At 44.8% G+C, this 23551-nt stretch overlaps 1 protein-coding gene across 1 annotated transcript in view; it reads right to left on the bottom strand.

Annotated features, from left to right (window-relative positions):
* LOC125345114 (serine/threonine-protein kinase OSR1) overlaps nt 1-23551 on the bottom strand; it is a 31858-nt gene that overhangs the window by 1804 nt on the left and 6503 nt on the right. Inside the window, exons 2-17 of the mRNA XM_048337355.1 lie at nt 21344-21456; nt 19794-19902; nt 18090-18231; nt 15927-15982; nt 14315-14424; nt 13205-13306; nt 10534-10667; nt 7600-7648; nt 6510-6575; nt 6271-6393; nt 5736-5768; nt 4943-5089; nt 3243-3307; nt 2730-2782; nt 2154-2222; nt 587-651 (exon numbers count right to left, since the gene is read on the bottom strand). Coding sequence (XP_048193312.1) covers nt 587-651; nt 2154-2222; nt 2730-2782; nt 3243-3307; nt 4943-5089; nt 5736-5768; nt 6271-6393; nt 6510-6575; nt 7600-7648; nt 10534-10667; nt 13205-13306; nt 14315-14424; nt 15927-15982; nt 18090-18231; nt 19794-19902; nt 21344-21456 — 1436 coding nt within the window. The remainder of the gene's footprint in view (nt 1-586; nt 652-2153; nt 2223-2729; nt 2783-3242; nt 3308-4942; nt 5090-5735; nt 5769-6270; nt 6394-6509; nt 6576-7599; nt 7649-10533; nt 10668-13204; nt 13307-14314; nt 14425-15926; nt 15983-18089; nt 18232-19793; nt 19903-21343; nt 21457-23551) is intronic.

Raw genomic sequence — 23551 nt, 5'->3', positions numbered from 1 at the left:
CTTATCTCCAAGGAACCACCAGGAAGGCAGAAGTGGCGCTGGGGCTCAAAGTGGTAGAGCACTAAGCTGTGAGCACGAAAGCTGAGGGAAAGTATCCAGGTTGTGAGTTCAAGTCCCAAGACTGCCACCAACCAACCAACCAAACCTGATCATAGGATTCTACCAAGAAAGGCAGTGGGCAAAAAGGCCCCTGGGATATAAACAGGAAGCTCATGGCGCTTCCTAGAGAGAAGACATTGCTGGAATCATACTGCCTCATAATTTCTCATTGTGTGTGTGTGTGTGTGTCTTGTCAGTCCTAGGGCTTGAACTCAGGGTTCGTTCGGCACTACGCCTGAGCTTTTTTGCTCAGCGCCACTTCCAGTTTTATGGTGGTTTCTTTGGAGATGAGAGTCTCACAGACTTTCCTACCCAGGCTGACTTTGAACCGCAATCCTCCAGATCTCTACCTCCTGAGTAGCTGGGATGACAGGCGGGAGCCACCGGTACCACTGTACTTTGTCTCCTGGGAACATGAAGGCTGATGTGTGGAGTCTACGGGAGTGTAAAAGGGTAAGACGGCTGATCAGGGAGAGAGGAGGAATACCAGTTTGAAAGTGACAGATCGATTTGATTGAGGTTCTTCCACAATTTTCTGCAAATTAGCTGCCACTGTAATCATACAAACAAAGCAAGCAATGAATGAGAAGCGAAGTAAATTCACCTTCAACATATTTCAAAGCTGAAATGGTGGCAATGAACAGGCTAGAATCGAAGTGGACACCAACAAGATGCACCCACTAGTTCCCACATCCAAGCACCACCTAAGTTCATCTACTAGCTATATAATTAAATCCCCCTCCCTTCCTTCCTTCCCTCCCTCCCTCCCTTTGCTTCCTTCCCTTCCCTTCCCCTCCCTCCCTCCCTTCCTGTCAAAGACTGGAACTCAGTACTTGATGCTTTCACTCACTGGCTAGGACTCTAATCAACTGAGCCATGCCGTCTCACTTGTATTAGTAACTGCTAAATCGGTCTTGATGTAGCTAAGACAAGAGGTGAGGGAGATAGGATTTGTCTGCGAATGGACCAAAGGACCCCAGGCTGAGCCAAATAGGACCTGTGGCCTGTTCTTACAATCTAAGAAAAATGATTTAAGATGGTTTTAACTGACTTGAAAATAGTTTCATGTAGCTGGGTGCGGGTGGCTCATGCCTGTCATCCTAACTGCTCAGGAGGCTGAGATCTGAGGATCGTGCTTCTAAGTCAGGCAGGAAAAGTCCTTGATGCTCTTACTTCCAATGAGCCACTAGAAAACCGGAAGTGGCGCTGTGGCTCAAGTGGAAGAGCGCTAGCCTTGAGCAAAAGCTGCTCAGGGACAGTGCCCAGGCCTTGAGTTCAAGCCCCAGGACCAACAAAAACAAAAACAAAAAAATGAATCCTTAATCCCTTGTGTATCACCTTTATAATAATTAAAAAAAGAAATAGTTCCTGTAATCCCAGCACTCAGGAGGTGAAGGCAGGAAGATCATGGAAGAACTCCAGGCCCACACGGGCTATGTAGAGAGACCTGTCCACCATCTAGTCTTTCACAAGAAAGTTCAGCTGACCTGTTGGAACTTGGTTCTTTTTTCCATCAGTAATATGTACTTGGAGCTTGCCTGAATCTTTTCTTTTCCTTTGTGCTTTTTGAGGAGATTTATTTCTTATGTCTACTCAGTTCTATGTTCCACTGGGTATACCAAAAGAGCTAAGAGATGGCCACATTTCAGCTGTTTTGTTTTTTGCTTTTATGCTGCTCCTGGGGCTTAAACTCAGGGCCCAGATGCTGTCCCTGAGTTTTCTCACTTAGGGTTAGTGCTCTACCACTCCAACCACAGATCCACTTCCAAACTGTTTTTCTTTTGTAGTGGTTCATCAGAGATAAAAGTCTCACAATCTTCACTGCCAGGGCTGGCTTTGAACCATGATCTTCCAGATCTCAGCCTCCTGAGGAGCTGGGATGATAGGCAGGAGCCACTAGCCTTGGTCGTTTTTTTGTTCTGAAATAAAGAACTATCCTCAATACCTTTCATTTCAGTCCAGCAGGCCCAGAACCATTCTATCTACTCAGTGGAATAAACCTGGCTTTCTAGAAAAGAAATGCCCAGTGAGGAAGGAGGAGAAAAGGTAGTTACCGATGACTAGGTCTCGTCCGTCCACCAGGCCGGCAGAGATGAGCTCCTGAGAGACACCCTCAGCTGTATCTGCAAGGACAAAGAAAGACCTTCTAGGTCTTTTGTACCCACGTCACTGGGACCTCCAGCGCCAGCATGGCTGACAGCATACACACCACACACACACACACACACACACACACACACACACACACACGGCAGTTTTGGGGGCTTGAACTTAAGGGCCTGGGCGCTGTCCCTGAGCTCCTCAGCTCAAGGACAGTGCTCCACCACTTTGAGCCACAGTGCCACTTCCGGTTTCCTGGTGGTTTCATTGGAGATGAGAGTCCCATGGACTTCCCTGCCCTGGGTTAGCCTTGAACTGTGATCCTCAGATCTCAGCCTCCTGAGTAGCTGGGATGACAGGCGTGAGTCACTGGTACCTGGCTTCAATGTTTGTTTTGTTTTGTTGGTTTTTTTTTTTAAATCATCCTTTATAAGCAAAACATAGCTAAGGACTAAATCCTCCACATTTAATTAAGAAACAGATTAGAAGGTATTTTTGACTTCCAGTCTTTTTTTTTTTTGACACCTTACCTCTCCCAGGAGTAAATTCAAATCGAATATCATTGAGTTCTTTCTTAGAATTCCTGTAAAGGAAGAACAAAGCAAAGTGAGAATTTCTGCAGAGTCCACCACCTTCCCTCTTCCTACATCCACCAGAACTCTGTGCCTGCAAAGTCCCCATGGCGCCAGAGATGCCGACATCCGGTTGGATGCTTTCTCTAGGGGACGGGGACCCCACACCCCAGCATTCACATGCGATGTACTAGGAGCCTTGGAGCTCTAGGCTTCCACTGATCAACGGGAAATCTCGTGCGCCAGCGGCTCTGAGGACCGCAGTTCAAAGCCAGCCCAGGCAGCAAAGTCCCCATGAGACTCTTATCTCCATTGAAACCACTCCACAACCGGAAGTGGAGCTGTGGCTCAAAGTGGAAGAGCACCAGCCTTGTGCAAAAGAGCTCAGGGGCAGCGCCCAGACAGGCTCTGAGTTCGAGTCCCACGACTGACCAAAAATAACAAGCAGAATCCCCCAGAATGGCTATTTACCTTAATCTTAGTACCAGGCTAATAGGGACCTTGGCTTCCTGAGGACCTGCTCCGGGAGACAGCGCCTACAACGCATGGAAAAGTCCAGTCAGTCCCTGGAACGCTGAGTGTGGAGGAAACCGAGAATCAGCCGAGTGCCGGGTGTGGTGGCTCACACCTGTCATCCTAGTTCCTCCAGAGGCTGAGAGCTGACAATCCTGAGGATCATGGTTCAAGGCCAGCCAGCCCAGGAAGGAAAGTCTGTGAGACTCGTTTTATTTTATTTTTGCCAGTCCTGGGGCTTTGGACTCAGGGCCTGAGCACTGTCCCTGGCTTCTTCCCGCTCAAGGCTAGCACTCTGCCACTTGAGCCACAGCACCACTTCTGGCCGTTTTCTATATATGTGGTGCTGAGGAATCGAACTCAGGGCTTCATGGATATGAGGCAAGCACTCTTGTCACTAGGCCATATCCCCAGCCGTCTGTGAGACTCTTATCTCCAATGAAATAGCAACAAAGCTGGAAGGGGAGCTGTGGCTCGCGTAGACATTTCCTGCTAAGAGGACAGACACACTCAAGAAGCAACAAAGCAGCAAAAACTGACTGCCGGCGGGGGGGGGGGGAGGGGGGCTGGAGGCATGGTTCAGCTGGTAGGGCACCTGCCAGTGAGTGTAAAGGATCCGATGGAGAATTCCAGTCCAGATCTCAGATGGGGAAAAAAAAAAAAATCTAACTGCCAGCCTAATTAGAACGCTAACTCCCACACCTAAGTAAAATATCCTACACAGCCCTATTGACATTTTCTTCTTTTTGAAACCCTAGTCCTTGTCATCAAGAGTGAAAACCAGAAGCTGGATTTCTTACTGAAATAAATTAGCCCAAGCCACACACCGGTGGATCACGCCTGTTATCCCAGCTATGTGGGAGGCTGAGATCTGAGGATTGTGGTTTGAAGCCTCTCCATAGGTGAAAGTCCAAGAGACTCTCATCTCCAGTGAGCCACCATAAAACAAAACAAACAAAAAATCAAAAAAAAACAGAAGTAGAGCTGAGCTTCTACACTCCAGCCTTCAGTGAAAAAGCTAAGGAACAGTGCAGGCCCTGAGTTCAGGCTCCAAGATCAAGCTCCAGTATCACACCCACCCCACCCCCCAAAAAAAAACTGATAGAGGGAGTGAATATGATCACCATATACATGTGTGAAAATGGCATGAAACCTTTTATTGTGCACAATATATACCCCCCACGTCCCCCCCCCCCAAAAAACCTGGCAGTGTAGCACATGGCCATAAAATGGGTAAGGTCTAAACTAGCTGTCCCCCAAAATTCCATTCAACCTAAAGTTCTAGCCCCCCTCCCCTTTTTTGCAATGGTCCTAGGGCTTGAACTCAGGGTCTGGTTGCTGTCCCTTAGCTCTTTTGCTTAAGTCTAGTGCTCAACCACTTGAGCTTCTGGCTTCTTGGTGCTTCATGAGAAATAAAATGAGTTTTGTGGACTTTCTTGCCTCTGCTGGCTTTGAACTCCGATCCCCAGCTCTCAGCCTCCTGAGTGGCTAGGGTGACAGGCGTGAGTCCTAGGCGCCTGACTGAAGACAGGATTTCAAAATCCACCACAAAACCCAATGTGCCAGGGCTGGGTTGCCCGTGGGCGTCTGACTGAGGCCTCCCCGAGAAATATGATGATGATAATGATAACGATAATGATGGAGTGTGTTCACAGTACCTGGGCCGGCCGGGCTGGCTCTGCAGGGGGAGGGAGGGAAATGGGGGTTGGCTGTGGAGGTGTCTGCCCAGCTGGCTGAGGTAGATGAGCAGAGATCTGTTCTGGAACTTGGAGCAAAGTACCCATGGCATCTGCGGACGCGAAGAGCTACAAGAGAGTCACAGGGAAACAACGCTGTCTGAAGGGGCAGGGTAGGCGGCTGCTAACAGCCTTCCTGGGGGACATTTTCTCTATGTGCCTGGTCCTGGGGGACTTGAACTCAGGGCCAGGGGAGGAAGGAGGGAAAAGACAGAATGGGAATCATCATAGTCAGTGGAGATGCTATGAAATGAGGAAAACTGAGAAGATGGGTGGGGTTGGGAGGGATGGGGGAGAATGATGGAAGGGGTTGAAGTCCTGGGGTGGATTCCTCAGCACCACATACACAGAACAAGCTGGAAGTGGCGTTGTGGCTCAAGTGGTAGAGCGTTAGCCTTGAGCAAAAGAAGCTCAGGGACAGTGCCCAGGCCCTGAGTTCAAGTCCCAGGACTGACAAACGTACGCGCACGCGTGTGTGTGTATACACACACACTAGATGTATTATGCAATTACATATATTATTTATATTATACACATTTAACATGTACATATGAGTATATCATGCATTTATATATAAAATATATTATACATTAAACAAATAACACGTGTACATAAATTATCTGTACATTATATCTTATATTAAATATACATGTAAAAAATCTAGTTTTGAAAGCACGTATGCTTTAACTAGGATCCAACAATGGCCATTACTTACCTCAGAATTGGATGTTTCTTTCACTCGAGGAGACTAGAAAAGAACAAACAGAAAAGGCCCTGTGTTCATAACTCGGAGCTTGGGTCACACAGACCCAGCTCTGAGGAACCGCAGGTAATGGGGAAGGTAGACCGCTCCATTCCCATCTCATTCGTACAGTAACTCCTACACAGCTCTGGGGAAAGTTCTGCAAAAGCAAACTGAGATCCCTTGTGGTGGTTGTTTATCAAGTAAACAGAGGGAAGTTTATTTTGAGAGTGACAAGCAAGCCATGGAGGGGAACGGGGGAAGCTCTCGCTCCTGGGCAGAGGGCTCCATGGAGGAGGGGGGCAGGGGTGTGCTCCTCAATGGCCTCCTTGGGGTTCTGCAATGAGCCCCCAGAAAACCCGAAGTGGAGCTGAGGCTTGAACTCAGGGCCTGGGCACTGTCCCTGAGCTCTTCTGCTCAAGGCTAGCGCTCTACCATTGGAGCCACCGCGCCACTTCCGGAAGACACAGGAAGTTGCAGCCTGAGTGTGCAAGTGAACACAACTTACCCTGAGTTGGGAGATGGCCGCTTTCCCCTCCTCACTTTCTTCATCAAACTCGTCATCACTCCACTCCCACCCTCCGTCCTCTGTCTTGTGGAGTCGGCCGCTGGAGCCTGGCACCCTACGAACCTGCCCAGCACAAAGAAACACAGGGGGCTCAGGGGCAGCAAGCCCATGGCTGAAAAAGGAAAAAAAGAAAGAAAGAAAGAAGAAAACGGAGGAAACCCTACCCACCCTCCCGTTACCTTTTTAGATCGTTCCGAAATGGTAGGAGCTCTCTGTAGTATTTTTTCTTGAAGAAATTCTTTATTCTGGGGGGGTGGGGGGGAATCAGAATTTTATTCACATAAGAGAACCAAACTAAAATTCCCCATAGAATATTCCTGACAAGTGTTAATAAAGAGAATGGGGAAAAGTTCTGTTCTACTACCCAGAGCCCTTTTGTACATTACTACTAAAGTTTTTTTCTTATTGTCAGTCATGGGGTTTGAACTCAGGTCTTAAGCGCTATTCTTTAGCTTTTTCACTCAAGGCTGGCACTCTACCACTTGAGCCACAGCTTCACTTCTGCTTTTTGCTGAGTATTTAAGGGTCTCCTACATTCATCAATCCAGGCTGGCTTTGAACTCCTATCCTCAGATCTCAGCCTCTGAGTACTTCGGATTATAGGCATGAGCCACTAGCACCTAGCTGATCATTTTTTAACTGTATTTTTTTTTGTGTGTGTGTGTTTTCTTTTTTGGTACTGGGGATCGAACCCAGGACGTTGCACTTGCTAGGCAAGCGCTTTGCCCCTGAGCTACATCCCAGCCCTAGCTGATCATTTTTGTAATGGCAATAATTATTCCTGAGATATATTTAATCTCACTGAATGCACACAAAATAAAGCTAGTAAATTCCAATGCAACTATCGTAAGTGCCAAAGATGATATACATAATGGCCTCCAGCCATTATTTTATCCCCTATCCTTCTAAACATAACTATCTTAAGAAAGGCAACATGTTGGGTGCTGCTAGGTAGCTCGTGCCTATAATCCCATGTACTCAGGAGGCTGAGATCTGAGGATCAGAGTTCAAAGCCAGCCCAGGCGGGAAAAGTCTGAAAGACTACTTCACACCATCCAATTAACAAGCAAAAAGCTGGAAGTGGTAGAGCATTAGCCTTGAGCAAAAGACGCTGAGAGACAGTGCCCTGGCCCTGAGTTCAAGGCATACAGGCGGGTTCACGCACACGCACACAGAGACACAGAAAATGGCAAATCATGAGTAGCGGACATAACAGGAAGCCTTAAAGAATATCCTATAAACATGTGTAACCAAGCTGCAATTCCTTACCTTTGCTTTCTGGAAAAATTTGTGCCTTAACAATTCTGCTGCTGTGGGTCTAAAATCAGAAAAGAAAGTTTGCACAGTTAATTCAAGTGTTGTGTGAGTGTCCATCTTCACTGGGAAAACCAGTTCAGGAACAGCAAAGTAAAAAATTCAGTGTACGCCACTTCCTTTCACCCGCTGAAATACAAAGGGGAAGGTCATCTTTATACAGGACATGGAGAAGAGTAAGAAACTCAAATGGGTATGTTCGAAGAATTAGAGATTCCTTGAAAAAGTCACCAGTCAAATGCTGATTCTGGAAGAGTCATTTCCTAAGGGCTTACAAAGTATTTTCTACAAGAAGTTAAATCTAAAAGTTTTAGCAAAGCATAAAAATGTGTTTAAACAGAACTGCTTCGAACTCAAGGCAACTACCAATTCTTTAAAAAAAATAAGATTTTACAGTTGAGTGTCAGTGTCTCATGCCTATAATCCTAGCAAGTCAAGAGACTGAGATCTAAGAACCATGCTTCAAAAGCAAACCGGAGAGACTCTTATTTCCAATCAATCAGCAAAACCTGGAACTGGAGGCCCAAGTATTGAGAGTGGAAAAAGCTTATACAAGAACAGAAGACCCTGTGTTCAAGCCCCGGTACCATCACAAATGTTCACACACACTAAAAGCCATTCTCCATCCCGACTGTGCTGTCTCATTTCATCTGAGCAAATTCATCATCATCAACTTTACCAGATACTAAAGCAACAGCGCTCACTCTGGTTGGGAGGCGTGCCTCAGTGGTAAAGCGCCAGCCAGTAGGTCAAAGTGTCAGACACTGAGTTCAAGTTGAGAATTAAAACTTGAAAAAAGAAAAATCACTCCGTATAAGGAATTACACCAAGCCGGGCGCTGGTGGCTCACACCTGTCATCCTAGTGATTCAGGAGGCTGAGACCTGAGGGGCTTGAACTCAGGTACCTGGGAGCTGTCCCTTAGCTTTGTTGCTCAAGGCGGGCGCTCTACAGCTTGAGCCACACCCCTATTCCCAGACTTTTGTGGATTAACTCGAGATAAAAGCCTCTCAGATTTGTCTATTCCCAGCTGGCTTTGAACCTGGATACTGAGCAGCTGGGATGACAGTGGGGCCCTCAGGTGTTTGCAGGCATGTTGCTCATCTTGAGTTTGTCTGTGGTTTTCTCATTTATAGAATCAGAGGAAGAGCACTGCCTAGACCATGAGCTCTTCATACTGCATCTTCTCAGGAGATATGGACATACAGGAGGGTACATTACCCCTCAGTATTAATATTAGGATAAATTAATATTAGGATAATATTTTAATATGCAGGTATAATACAATAAAATATATGAAAGACATAAACATTACTATATATTAATGCTCTGATATAAATATTATTGTATATATGCATGAACATATAATAGAAATATATAAAATGGTAATATATACATTTATATATTACATAAGTAATTTTATATATGTTACTTATATATTTAATAAATTATATTATACATTTGTGCTTTATATGCAATTTATACATATTAATTTATATAATCTATGAATTTATAGTCTATTATATCATATATAATATGTACATAAAGCATGCCGTATATACATACACAATATAGTATATAGAATCATGTAAGTTGTGAATTATAATTATAACAAATTCTGTAAGTATAGTATTATATAAATATTTCTTATGATTATATATTCTCCCTTAACTGTGACCATTTTAGTGGCAAAGGTATTTTCTTTTTTTCTCTAGTTTATGGCTTCCTCTGATTTCTGGTATGCAAGGATCTTTTTTGAAACTTTGTTGTTGTTGTTTTTGTTCCTGACAATCTTCAAGTTATTTCCAGCTAGAAGATATGTTCTTTTTCCTGAACTAAATTGGCAGGCACAAGTGTTCCCTGTCTTTGAGTTTTTTTGTGTGTGTGTCATTTACTCAGAAACAGGGGGAAAAAATGTTTTTTTCCTAGATACATACATAGCAACTTTGCTGCCTGAGTTTCTTACCCTTTCCAATATTTCCAACAGTAAATTCTGAAGCCCCATTACATATACTAGAGACATGATCAAAGTTGTCAAAGGCTTTGACTTTTCTTGACCTTTAGAGAAAACAAAAATTAAAGAATTTTTAGTGCTAAGAAACTTGTGGGGCGTTGGGGGCCGGTGGCTCCCACCTGGCATCCCAGCTACTCAGGAGGCTGAGATCTGGAGGATCACGGTTCAAAGCCAGCCCCAGGCAGGAAAGGCTGTGAGACTCTTTATCTCCAATGAACCACCAGGAAACCAGAAGTGGCGCTGTGGCTCAAAGCGGTAGAGTGTCAGCCTTGAGCAAAAGAATCTCAGGGATAGTGCCCAGGCCCTGAGTTCAAGCCCCAGGACTGGCACAAAAACAAAAACAACATCTACTCATGACTCAAGGATGAAACACTGCACTGGGTGATCCAAACAGTCTACAATGATGCACAATAGACATACAAATGTTTGCTTCTATTTGATTATTTGTGCTGGTACCAGAGTTTGAACTCAAGGCCGAGGAGCTGTCCCTTAGCTTTTTCCCTCAAGGCTATTGCTCTCCCATTTGAACCACAGTTATACCTCTGGCTTTTAATTTGGTGGTTAACTGAACATTAAAAAACAAAAATCTCATGAACTTTTCTCCCTGGGGTAGCTTCGAACTAACATCCTCAGATGGCAGCCTCCCGAGTAGTGGATGACAGGCAGGAGCCACCAGCACCCGGTTTTGTTTTATTTCCCCACCCATCTCTAAAAATATTTTATTTACTTATATCCTTTTTTGTTCTTTTTTTAAAAAGTTGACAATTCAATGCTGGTGCACGTGTACAAATAATGCTCTGTGTTTATATGTATGTGTATGATCCTAGACTTCCCACGTTTGATGGACAAAAAAGTCAAACACTTCTCAGATTTTACCTTTTCTCTGGATCCTTTTGAAGGCACAAGGAAATCATTTTCCTAAATGATTTGCCGTATTTTTTCAGCATTTCTTTATCTTGAACACCAGTCTCCAAAGAAGGAGGGTCGTTCTGCAGTGTCAGCATTAAGACCTGTAGGGATTTTCAACAAAGTTATAAACTTCTGATGAGCACACAAGGGTTCACTAAGTGCTATGGTCAAGATTTTCAGGATGCGTAAATCCTCCTTTCCAATTTATAAGCACTCGGTTTAAATTTTTGCCAGTCATGGGCTTGAACTCTGGGCCTGAGTGCTATCCCTGAGCTCTTCAGCTTAAGGCTAGCACTCTACCACTTGAGCCATAGTACCATTTTCAGTTTTCTGGTGGTTAATTTGAGATCAATCTTATGGACTTTACTGCCTGGGCTGACTTTGAACCATGATCCTCAGATCTCAGCCTCCTGAGTAGCTAGGATGACAGGTGCGAGCCACTGGTGCCCAGCTTTTTTTTTTTCTGTAAACTTTTACTTTAGCTACTCAGGCGGCTGAGATCTGAAGACTGTGGTTTGAAGGCAGCCTGAGTAGAAAAGTCTGTGACACTCTTATCTTCAATTAACTGCCAAAAAAGCAGGAAGTGGTGCTGTGGTGTTAGGGCTAACCTGAAAACTGGAGTAACTAAATATGTTTTAGTGTTAAAATTATAACAGCTTCTAAATCCTGGTGATGACTCCATGATAGAGGGCTGCACCCCCACCTGTGAGACTAGTTTCTTGTAATTTGACATTTAAAAATGTAGGGAGCACTTGTTCACCTCTATACCTAGGTAGCAACCATGGTAACAGACAGTAAAAAATGACCATAGTCATAGCCATGGTAACTGTCAGGTTGGTTTACTTATGATTGAGTACTGGATTGTTTTAGCCTGCTCAAGCTTGCTTAGTGGTAATGAGAAAACATGGTCGCAATTGTTAAAATAAAGTTGGTACTAGGTCAGCCTGACCGCAATATTCTGCTTCTGTAAACGGCTTGCTTAACCCATTTGTGACTTGCTCTACCCCCTGCACTAACCCTCTGCATCAGTGCTACGTGACCACCTGTGGTCAATTCCTGATATCGAGGCCAGTTCCCGCTATCAAAGCCAAAATAGATAACTGAAAGGGGAGATAGCCAATAGAAATAGGACAAGACTTGCTTGCTAAATGCCATCCAATCAAGTATCTGCCAAGTTGGAAATACCCTGCCCCTGTTGTAATCCTAATAAAAACCCTGCCTATCTGAGGGTCGGGGATCTCAATCGAGATCCGCTGCGTCAGTGACGGTTGGGAGTCGAGGCTCGAGGTTGCAATAAAGACTCTCGTGTGTTTGCATCGGTATCGGCTCCTTGGTGGTCTTTTTTTTTTTTTGGCCAGTCCTGGGCCTTGGACTCAGGGCCTGAGCACTGTCCCTGGCTTCTTCCCGCTCAAGGCTAGCACTCCGCCACCTGAGCCACAGCGCCGCTTCTGGCCGTTTTCTGTATATGTGGTGCTGGGGAATCGAACCTAGGGCCTCGTGTATCCGAGGCAGGCACTCTTGCCACTAGGCTATATCCCCAGCCCTCCTTGGTGGTCTTTGGGGACCGGAAATCTAGGCATAACAGTGGCTCAAGTGGTAGAGGGCTAGCCTTAAGTAAAAGAAGCTCAGAGACAGTACCCTGAGTTCAAGCTCCACGACAAGTACCAAAAAAAAAAAAAAAAAGTTTAGCTGAATGTCATCTTATCTACTAAGGATGCTGAGATCAAGGTTTGAAGCCAGTTTGGGCAGGAAAGTCCAGGAGATTCTTCTCTCCAATGAACCACCAGAAAACCACAGTAGAGCTCTGGCTCAAAGTGGTAGAGCACCAGCCTTGAGCAAATAGAGCTCAAGGATAGCACCCAGGCCTTGAGTTCAAGCCCTGTGACCAACACCACCAAAAAAAAAGAAAAAACATAAAGACCAGAGCAAAGTAAGTTGGTAGCCTTGCTAGCTTTACCTATTTCTCCCTGTGCTTCCTTCACTTCTTGTAACGTGGCTTGTTTGTTGTTTGGCCCTCTACCACTTGAGCCATACTTCCTATCTAAAAGATTTTTTTTCACTAGTACTGGGGAATAACTTCTTTTCTGGTTAACTGGAGACCATTATCTCATGGAAAAGTCCTGCCTGACCTAGCATAGAACTGAGATCATGAGATCTCAGTCTCCTGAGTATCTAGGATGACAGGCCTGAACCACCAGCACCTGGCTTGAGTTTGTTGTTGTTGTTTTAAATATGGTGAGAGGGTTCTAGTTTCATTGTATTTTTGTGCCGGTCCTAAGCCTTGAACTTAGGGACTGGGCACTGTCCCTGAACTTTTTTTGCTCAAGGCTAGTGCTCGTTGCTTGAACCACAGCACACTTTTTGAGCAGTTAATTGGAGATAAGTCTCATGGACTTTCCTGCCTGGGTTGGCTTTGAACCACGATCCTCCAGATCTTAGCCTCCTGAGTAGTTCAGATGACAGATGTGAGCCACCAGAGCCTTGCTCATAAATTGTTTTCACATGTTTAAATTTATAAATTTACACACACACAGCCAAAAAAAAAAAACTAGAGGGGAAAAGGATGCTATGGGTAAGATAGGCAAATGAAGAAAGGCTCCAAAATAAAGCTGGGTCTTGAGCTAAGGTAGAACCTTACCTTCATTGGTGGATATTTGTGATATGGAGCTGCCCCTGTGGCTAGTTCAATGGCTGTGATTCCAAAACTCCAGATATCAGCTTTGAAATCATAACCTCGAACCTGCAAAAAACAGAGAAATGTGTGTAGTAACTTAAACAAAACAAAAGGCACTTTTAAAAGGAAGAGAAAAGAGAGGTTGAGCTCCTTGTGTATTCTGGCTCATTAGATCCTTGTTAGTGGTATAGCTGGCAAAGATTTCCATTGTGTAGGCTATCTTTTTTTGGTGCCATCCTAGGGCTTGAACTCAGGGCCTGGGCACTGTCCCTGAGCTACTATTCTAGTGCTCTGCCACTTTGAGCCAAAATTCCACTTCTGACTTTTTCCCCCCCCCCTAGTCATGAGGCTTGAACACAGAGCCTCAACTCTGTCCCTGGCTTCTTACTTTTTGCTCAAGGCTTGCACTCTACCACTTGAGGCACAGCACCACTTCTAGCTTTTTTTTATATATGTGGTGCTGAGGAATTGAACCCAGGGCTACATGTATACGAGGCAAGCACTCTACCACTAGGCCATATTCCCAGCTCCTGACTTTTTTTTTTTAAATAGTTAGTTGGCCCTGAGTTTCACAGGCTTTACTGCTGGGTCTGGCTTCAAACTGTAATCCTCAGATCTCATTCTCCTGGGTAGCTAGGATGACAGGCGTGAGCCACCAGTGCCCAGTCTGAGGATGAATTTTTTTGGTTGTGTTTTAAGAGTAACTAAAGTTTGGGACTGGGAATGTGGCTTAGTGGTAGAGTGCTTTCCTAGCATGCATGAATCCCTAGTTTCGAATCCTCAGTACCACATACACAGAAAACCCAGATGTGGTGCTGTAGCCCAAGTGGGTAGAGTGCTAGTCTTGAGCAAAAGAAGCTCAGGGACAGTGCCCAGGCCCCGAGTTCAAGCCCCAGGATTGGGGAAAAAAAAAAAATTAGGGAGAGAAAATAGTTTCAACCAAGGAACACATAAATACCTACATAACAAGTGATCGTGACTAGGATTTTTCAGGTTCCTAACAAAAACTTCAACCATTAAGAAAAAATATATATGATATATATACATACATATATATATTTAAAATCAGAGTACCTGTTCCATCACTTCTGGTGCCATCCAGCAGGGGGTGCCAACGAAGGTCTTTCTAACTTTATTCCTTGTAATATCACCTCCGGTTGCTAAGAAAGCACTAACCCCAAAGTCTGGAATCAAATGCAACAAAGAGCATGGCATTCATTATAAGATATTTTTAATTGTTATTATAAAGGTGATGTGCTTTATGATGGTCTAAGCAGAAACTGCTCCCTGTAGGCTCCTGTACCAGGGAGCCTGGCTGTCAGATACAGGGCTTTGGGCAAGTGACTGGCACTGATTTGTTCATCGCTTGATTGACTCAGAATCGTGGCATCACTAAGAAGTGGTAAGGCCAGGCGCTGTTGACTCACACCTGTTGTCCTTGCTACTCCAAAAGACTGCAATCTGAGGATGGAGGTTCAAAGTCAACCCAGGCAGGAAAGTCTGAGACTCTGATCTCTAATGAGACATCAATAAAGCTATAAATGGAGCCGTAGGGTTCAAGTGATAGAGAGCTCAGCCTTGGGTGAAAAAGCTCAGAGACGGGCTGGGGATATGGCCTAGTGGCAAGAGTGCCTGCCTCGGATACACGAGGCCCTAGGTTCGATTCCCCAGCACCACATATACAGAAAACCGCCAGAAGCGGTGCTGTGGCTCAAGCGGCAGAGTGCTAGCCTTGAGCGGGAAGAAGCCAGGGACAGTGCTCAGGCCCTGAGTCCAAGGCCCAGGACTGGCAAAAAAAAAAAAAAAAAAAAAAAAGCTCAGAGACAGCGCCTGGGCCCAGAATTCAAGATCCAGGAGGACCAGCAGAAAAAAAGAAAAAAAAAAGAGAGAGCCTAGTCAGAAGTCTAGGTTATTGAGGATGTGCACTAGGAAGACAGTTTGTGCCTTGCGCCTTCATACTCCTGCTTTCTGGCTGCCATGAGCTAAACAGTCTGCCCTACTGTACCATAAAAGCCTGTTCCTGCCACTACAATATTCTGCCTAAACTCAGGCCCCAAACAAATTGTCCAGCTACCTTGGGGGAGGAAAAAAAAAGCTCCTCTGAAACTAGGAGTCCAAATCATTTTTTCCTCAAGTCCTTTATCACAGCCAAGGAAAATCAGGCTGAGACAATATTGAAATGACAGCATTAAACAGACAAGGTGCTAGTAAATAACATAAGCAACCGAGCGCCAGTGGTTCACGAATATCATCTTTCCTACTCAAAAGGCTGAGATCTGAGAATCCCATCAGCCACCAGTGCCTGGCTAAGTTTACTCATCCTGAAGGAAATATTTCCTTGTCACTAACCAATAGCTCACACCTGTCATCCTAGCTACACAGGAGGGTGACATCTGAGGATCACAGTTCAAAGCCAGCCTGGGCACGAAAAGTCCCCGAGACTCTTATCACCTATGAACCATACACAAAGCAAAAAGTAGTGCTGTGGCTCAAATGGTAGAGCACCAGCCTTGCGTGAAAATGCGGAGGGACAGTGCTTAGGCCCTGAGTTCAAGCCCCAGGACAGGTACCAAAAAAAAAAAAAAAATCCCACATCTTTCTGGTTCTTGATGCTCCTAAAGTGGTACTCCACTGGGGAAGTGTTACTGATTATTGAATCAGAATGGAAAGAGATATGAAGTATTACCTGCGATCTGTACTGAGCCATCCTCTCCCAGAAGAATATTTCCGGCCTTCACATCTCTTTAAGTCACATACAAAGAAATAAAACAGTTACACATCAAAAAGCATCTACTCTTTAGCATAACGTACTTTAAGCACTGGTTATTCTATTTATTTATTATTGTTGGCTGTGGGGCTTGAACCCAGGGCCTGGGAGCTGTCCTTGAGCTCTTTTGCTCAAGGCTAGTGCTCTACCACTTTTTGAGCAGTACCATTTCTGGTTTTCTGGGGGGTTCACTGGAGATAAGAGTCTCATGGAGAGTTTCTTGCCCAGGCTGGCTTCGAACCATGATCCTCAGATCTCAGCCTCCTGAATAGCTGGATTACAGGTTTGAGCCACTGGTGCCTGCTATGTTTTCTTTTTTATGAAAAGACAATCATCACATCAGGAATATCTACAACTATAACATTTATGCTGGTATAAAACATATGTCAAAGGACTCACACACAAAAAAGGTAACAAGTGATTTCTTTTGGAGTAAGACATAAAGAAGATGTTTTTTGACACTATTTTTTAGAAGAGTTTTAGATTTATTAAAAAAAATTGAGAAGATACTGAAGAAAAATTCCTACGTATATTCTACTCAGTTTCCTCTATTAACATCATATTCTATGATAATTCTGTTAAAATTAGTGTGTCACTATGAACTGAAGCCCACAGTTTTCAGATTTCTTATTTTCTTTCTCTTTATTGTTATCATTATTATTTTTTTTGTCAGTTGTGGGACTTGAACTTAGCGCCTGGATTTTGCCCCTTGGCTTTTGGACTCAAGGATGGTGCTCTTACCACTTCAGCCTCAGCTCTACTTCTGGTTTGGGGGTTGGTTAATTGGAGATAAAGAGTAGCTCAGACTTTCCTGTCCAGGCTGGCTTCGAACCCCGATTCTCAGATCTCAGCCTCCTGAGTAAGCAGGATTAAGGGCATGCACCACCAGAGGTCTGGATGGTGTTTTTGTTTTTAAAGTAAACTACAAAAGTGCCATTTTCTTCAAATCAAAGGCACATGGAAGCAATACACTTTCGCACAGCTGAGACAAAGAAGTTAAGTTTTGCCATATACCACTTTGAGCTGTTGGAAAACTTGCAGCCATGTTTAGGCAGTATCTATTGAAATCAACATATCTTAAGTTTTTGTCTTTCCTAAAAGATAGTAATCTGGCATTTGGGAGGCCTTGTACCTTGAGTGACTATTTTTCCTGATTTCCCCCAGATAACCAATCCGAATGGGCTAGCCTTTTCGTTTTATTAGTATTTCTTTTTTTGGTGCCTGTTCCAGGACTTGAACTCAGTCTCTCATTTGGCTTTCTCCTTGGAGGCTGGAGCTCTATCCCTTGGGCCACAGCTCTACTTTTGGCTTTATGCTAGTGAAATGGAGAGAAGAGTCTGTCAGGTTTGCCTGGGCTGGCTTCCAGGGGTGATCCTCAAGTCTCAGCCGTCTTGAGGATTACAGATGTGAGCCACAACACCAGTGCCTGATCTGATCTGTGTTTTTTCCCTTTTTCAACCCAAAGTATAGTCAGTAGAACAGCCCTCAAGAATCAAAGCTGAAGACCCGCAGGAAGCTGAGATCTGAGGATTACAGTTCAAAGCCATCTTGGACTTTAGGAAAGTCCTTGACACTCTTATCAGCAATGAACCAACAGGTAAGTGGAAGTGGCGCTGTGGCTCAAAGTAGCAGATTGCTTGTCTAGCACGCATGAAGCCCTGGGTTTGATTCCTCAGCACCACATACACAGAAAAAGATGGAAGTGGTGCTGTGGCTCAAGTGGTAGAGTGCTAGCCTTGAGCAAAAAGAAGCTTACGGACAGCGCCCAGGCCCAGAGTTCAAGCCCCAGGACTGGTACACTGCTACTCATGAGGCTGAGATCTGAGGATCTCGGTTCAAAGCCTGCTGGGGCAGGAACGCCTGTAAGATTCTTGTCTCCAAAGAACCACCAAGAAGCCAGAAGTAGAGGTGTGGTTTAAGTAGTAGAATGCTAGCCTTGTGCACAAAAGCTAAGGGACAACACCCAGGTCCTGAGTTCAAACTCTAGGACACGGGGACACACACACACACATACCAGCAATAACACAACTCAGAGGAAAGACAATACAAAAAGGAATGCAAATGGTCTCAAGGCTTCCATACCTGTGAATCTGCCCATTTTTATGCAGGTATTCCAGCCCTTCTAAGACTTCTCGAAGTATTGTAGCAATGGTAGGCTCATCTAGGACTCCACTTTTGTGTTCCCCCTTGGCCACAATGTGCTTAATAATATCCAGAACCGATCCTGAGACACACAACAGAATTCACTATAAGAAAGGAACTGCCCCAAGCTTATTTAGAGCTGTTTTGGACTTAACACATCAACACTCTGCTAGGACCGATCATGAAAATCCAACTTTTCACTATGAAAATAATTAAGACAAGAATTATGGCTGGGTGCTAGTGGCTCAAGCCTTTCATCCTAGTTACTCAGGAGGTGGAGATCAGAGGATCAGAGCTCAAAGCCAACCCAGACAGGAAACTCTATGAGACTCTTATCTCCAATTAATCACAGGAAAAGCCAAAAGTGGCGCTGTGACTCAAGTGGTAGAGCAGTAGCCCTGAGCAAAAGGACGTCAGGGACAGTGCCCAGACCAAGTTTAAGCCCAGGACCAGCAAAAATAAACAAACAAAAAAAGCCCCAGCAAGTAAAACAAATTTCCTTTTCACAGAAGAATGCCAGTTTTTAGATGTGAAAGAAATAAAAACCAACATATTTTTCTTCGGTAAACTCTGTTTTTTAAAAATTGTTATTATAGTGGGCTGGGAATACGGCCTAGTGGTAGAGTACTTGCCTTCTATACATGAGGCCCTGGGTTTGATTCCTCAGCAACACATACGGAAAAAGCCAGAAGTGGCACTGTGGCTGAAGTGGTAGAGTGCTAGCCTTGAGCAAAAAGAAGCCAGGGACAGTGCTCAGGCCCTGAGTCCAAGCCCCAGGACTGGTAAAAATAAATAAAAATAAATAAAACAAAACAACTCAGGAGCTGGGGACTGGTGGCTAATGCCTATAATCCTAGCTACTAAGGAAGCTGAGATCTGAGGAGGGCAGTCTGAAGCCAGCCCAGGTAGGAAAGTCTGTGTGACTCTTATCACCAATAAACCACCAAAACACTGAGATTGAAGCTGTGCCTCAAGTGGCAGAGTGCTAGCTTGGATTAAAAATGCCTGGGGGGCTGGGAATATGGCCTAGTGGTAGAGTGCTTGCCTCCTATACATGAGGCCCAAGGTTGGATTCCTCAGCACCACATATATAGAAAAAGCCAGAAGTGGCGCTGTGGCTCAAGTGGCAGAGTGCTAGCCTTGAGCAAAAAGAAGCCAGGGACAGTGCTCAGGCCCTGAGTCCAAGCCCCAGGACTGGCAAAAAAAAAAAAAAAAGCCTGGGCCCTGAGTTCAAGTCCCAAGATGGGTGCATACACACCTATGCACACACACACAAGATACACCCAACAGCCAATGCTTCTTGATGTGACACACACAGTACTAATTGGGCAGCCTCACATATACACACACAAAATTCTGCTCCCAAACAAATTTAACTTGAATGTAAACAAGCCTTTTCATCTCATGTTCAGCATGCAAGAAACAGAGCAAGATAGGGCAGGTTTAACTTCACCAAGAAGTAACAGAGTAAGGCAGTTCATGGAGTTCCTACCTCGGGAGGGGGAGAGGGAGAAGTCATCCTTAATAAAGAGGTTTAAGAGGCTTAACGATGCTCACCATAGCTTTGCCAGCAGCTCTTGAATTAAGAGTCTTCCTATCATCGCAAAGTCCATTTTAAACATTTCAATCTACGCCCACACTCACCTCCACTGAGCAGTTTCATGACAAGCCACAGCTCATCTTTGACCACAAAAGACGTATAGTAAGACACAATATTAGGGTGATGACATTGGCTCATAGCTTGAATTTCTTTCTGCAAAGAAAAAGAAAGAAAAAAAAAGTGGGCTGAGTGCTAGTGGCTCATACCTGTCATCCTCGCTGCTCAGGATGCTGAGATCTGAGGATCACAGCTTGAAGCCAGCCAGGGCAGAAAAGTCCATGAGACTTTTATCTCTAATTAACTACTCAGAAAAAGCTGTAAGTGGCGCTGTGGCTCAAGTGGTAGAGTGCTAGCCTTGAGCAAAAGAAGCTTAGGGATAGTGCTCAGGCCCTGAGTTCAAGCCCCAGGCCAGGAAAAACAAACAAACAAACATGGTAATCCATTCCATACCAACACAAATCACACACCACAAATTAGTGAATTGAGACTTGGGGGTATTCAAGACTATGCCACACTTTTCTGGGATTCCCTGATCACTTCAAGAATAGCTGAGTGAGGGATGGGCAGCGTGGCTCAGGTGGACAACCAATGAGGGATGGGAGGCGTGGCTCAGATGGACAGCCAATGAGGGAAAGCATCAGGTACCAAGTCTAACTCCTAGTCTTAGACAAATAATAATAGTAACAGTAGTAGTAGTAATGGCTAATCAAAAAGAAAAAATCTCTTCATTTCCCTCAGTCTATTCTGACTCTACTCCTTGCAATAATGACCCTAGTAAATCTTGTATTTTATTTTTGCCAGTCCTGGGGCTTGAACTCTGGGCCAGGCACACCCTAAGCTTTCTAGCACTCTACCACTTGAGCCACAGCTCTCCTTGCAGCTTTTTGTGGTTATTTGGAGGGAGGAGTCCCTTGGATGTTCCTGCCTGGGCTGGTTTTGAATCACAATCCTCAGATCTCAGCCTCCTGAGTAGCTAGGATGACAGGCTACCGGTGCCCAGCTTTGTCCTTTCTTTCCATACACATACACTCCATACACATGATATTTTTTTCCATAGGACCAACTGTGGAAAGGTGGCCATAATACCAAGTGCTTAATAAATGCTGTTTCTCCTTTTTCATCTTCTCCACCTGAAAACATATTCTTTTATGGCTAAACTCTCATTGACTACATTTTATACCTTTCCAAGTCACCACCAGGCTTCTGCACTAAAAGCTAAGTAAACACCAAAGAAAAGGAAGCAGGAACTTGAGGAAGTATTTGCCTATGGACATAGTCAAAGGGGATTTCAAGAGATAAGCTATGTACATATAGTAAGGAATGGATATTAAATATAAGACTCTAGCCAGGCGCCAGCTGCTCATGCTTGTCATCCTAACTACTCAGGAGGCTGAGATCTGAGGATCATGGTTCAAAGCCAGCCTAGATAGGATAGCCCGTGAGATTTTTATTTCCAATGAACCATGGAAAAGCTAGAAATGGAGCTGTGGCTCAAAGTGGTAGAGCGCCGGCCTTGAGTGGAAAAGCCAAGTGAGAACACGAAGCACCCTTTCCCCACAGACACAACACAGACGGCTGCGTGAGTGCTGAGTACCAGGAGTTCATCCATGCTGGTCTGGCATTTCTCAAGGTTGATCCGCTTGATGGCCACTTTCTCCTTTTTAGGTGTGCAGTAAGCTGCTTGCACCACCGCGGTTGCTCCGCTTCCTAAAAATGAACACGTAAGCAGGTCAATACGTAGATGAATAGATGTTAAAAAAGGGCATTTAAAAAAATTGTCAAAACAAAAATCCTGTCACATTTTAAACAAGTTTTTAGTTGTTGTCAGCTACAGCTCCATTTCCGGTTTTCTGGTGGTTTCATTGGAAATATGAGTCTCATGGATTTTCCTGCCCAGGTTGGCTTCAAGCCATGATCCTCAGATCTCAGCCTCCTGAGGAGCTAGGATGATAGGCGTGAGCCACCAGTGACCGGCACTAAAAATAATCTGACACATGTTATGAAAGGGTATGGGACGATGGGTGCTGGTTCACGGTTGGAAGCCAGAAGACAAATCTGAGAAACTCTCACTTTCTTATTAACCAGCAAAAGCTGGAAATGGAGGTGTGGCTCAAGTGGATGAACACTAACTTTGAGCACAAAAAAAAGCTAAGGGACACTACCTACCAGGCCTTCGGTCAGGACCCAGTACTGGGGGGAAAAATAAAGAAGAAAAGGAAAAGAAGAGGGGAAGGGAAGAGGGGTAGGGAAACAGAGGGAAGAGCACTAAACAGTCCTAAAAAATAAATTACCATGACAATTAAAAGCTTACAAAAGTAGGACAAGTGATAAATACTAAGTCTAAATAGGGTAACTGCCTGCTAAAATAGAAAACTTAAATAGGATCGAGTCTTTCAGGAAGTGGCGCTGTGGCTCATAGTGGCAGAGTGCTAGTCTTGAGCAAATAGCTCAGGGACAGTGCCTAGGCTCTGAGTTCAAGCCCCAGGACAAGAAAAGAGCCAGAGGGGGGAGAGAGAGAGACACACAGAGAGAGAGAGAGACAGAGACAGAGAGACAGAGAGAGAGCGAGCAAGTAGTATCAAATATAAGCTTCTAGACAGAGAACAACTAGAACAGCTGTCTGCTGGCCAGAGGTCGTTAGGAGTGTGGGGAGAGGGTGCAGATGTGGGTATAAAGGTATTACTGTAGCCTAATAATGAACTTCTGTTGTGTGTGGTTTAGTAAGTTACATGAAGCTACACATGTAATAAAAGTGATCAAAAAAGGGTAGGGGGACTAGGAATGTGGCCTAGTGGTAGAGTGCTTTTCTAGCATGCATGAAGCCCTGGGTTCGATTCCTCAGCACCACATACACAGAAAAAGCCGGAAGTGGCGCTGTGGCTCAAGTGGTAGAGCACCACCAGCCTTGAGCTCAAGGACAGTGAAAAACCAAGTTCTGAGTTTAAGCCCCATGACCTTGAGCAAAAAGAAGCCAGGGACAGTGCTCAGGCCGAGTTCAAGCCCCAGGATTGGCAAAAAACAAAACAAAACAAAACAAAACAAAACAAAAAGAGTCCCACAGAATTTCCTGTCCAGGCTGGCTTTGAACTGGGACCTTCAGGTCTCTGCCTCCTGGGTAGCTGGGAAGACAGCCGTGAGCCACCGTGCCTGGCCTCCAGGACCTATTTTAAAAATACAACCACGCTGGGGATATGGCCTAGTGGCAAGAGTGCTTGCCCCGTATACATGAGGCCCTGGGTTCGATTCCCCAGCACCACATATACAGAAAATGGCCAGAAGTGGCGATGTGGCTCAAGTGGCAGAGTGCTAGCCTTGAGCAAAAAGAAGCCAGGGACAGTGCTCAGGCCCTGAGTCCAAGCCCCAGGACTGACAAAAAAAAAAAAAAAAATACAACCACCTCCAGCCTTGGCAGACTCAAACCCCACTCCTACCTGCTTTCCTCTCCAGCATCAAACATGGTGCCTATCACATAATAGGACTTCAATAAATACTGGTTGATTAATCAAGTAGTGGGATTGTTTTCAAGGAAAGTATTTTACTTGCTTGAGGCAAAACAAAACTTGTCAAGTCTTTCCCCCCCTAGTATATATTAACTGTACAAGGGGATTTCACTGTAATAGTCCCGTGTAGTGAAAGGATAGTTATTGATCAAAAACATCTTGTCTAGGGCTGGGGATATAGCCTAGTGGCAAGAGTGCCTGCCTCGGATACACGAGGCCCTAGGTTCGATTCCCCAGCACCACATATACAGAAAACGGCCAGAAGCGGCGCTGTGGCTCAAGTGGCAGAGTGCTAGCCTTGA

Source organism: Perognathus longimembris, unplaced genomic scaffold, assembly GCF_023159225.1.
Source record: "Perognathus longimembris pacificus isolate PPM17 unplaced genomic scaffold, ASM2315922v1 HiC_scaffold_5318, whole genome shotgun sequence".
NCBI classification, from domain to species: domain Eukaryota; kingdom Metazoa; phylum Chordata; class Mammalia; order Rodentia; family Heteromyidae; genus Perognathus; species Perognathus longimembris.
The sequence above is the reverse complement of the archived record's forward strand: the minus strand, read 5'-3'. Positions and strand labels throughout refer to the sequence as shown.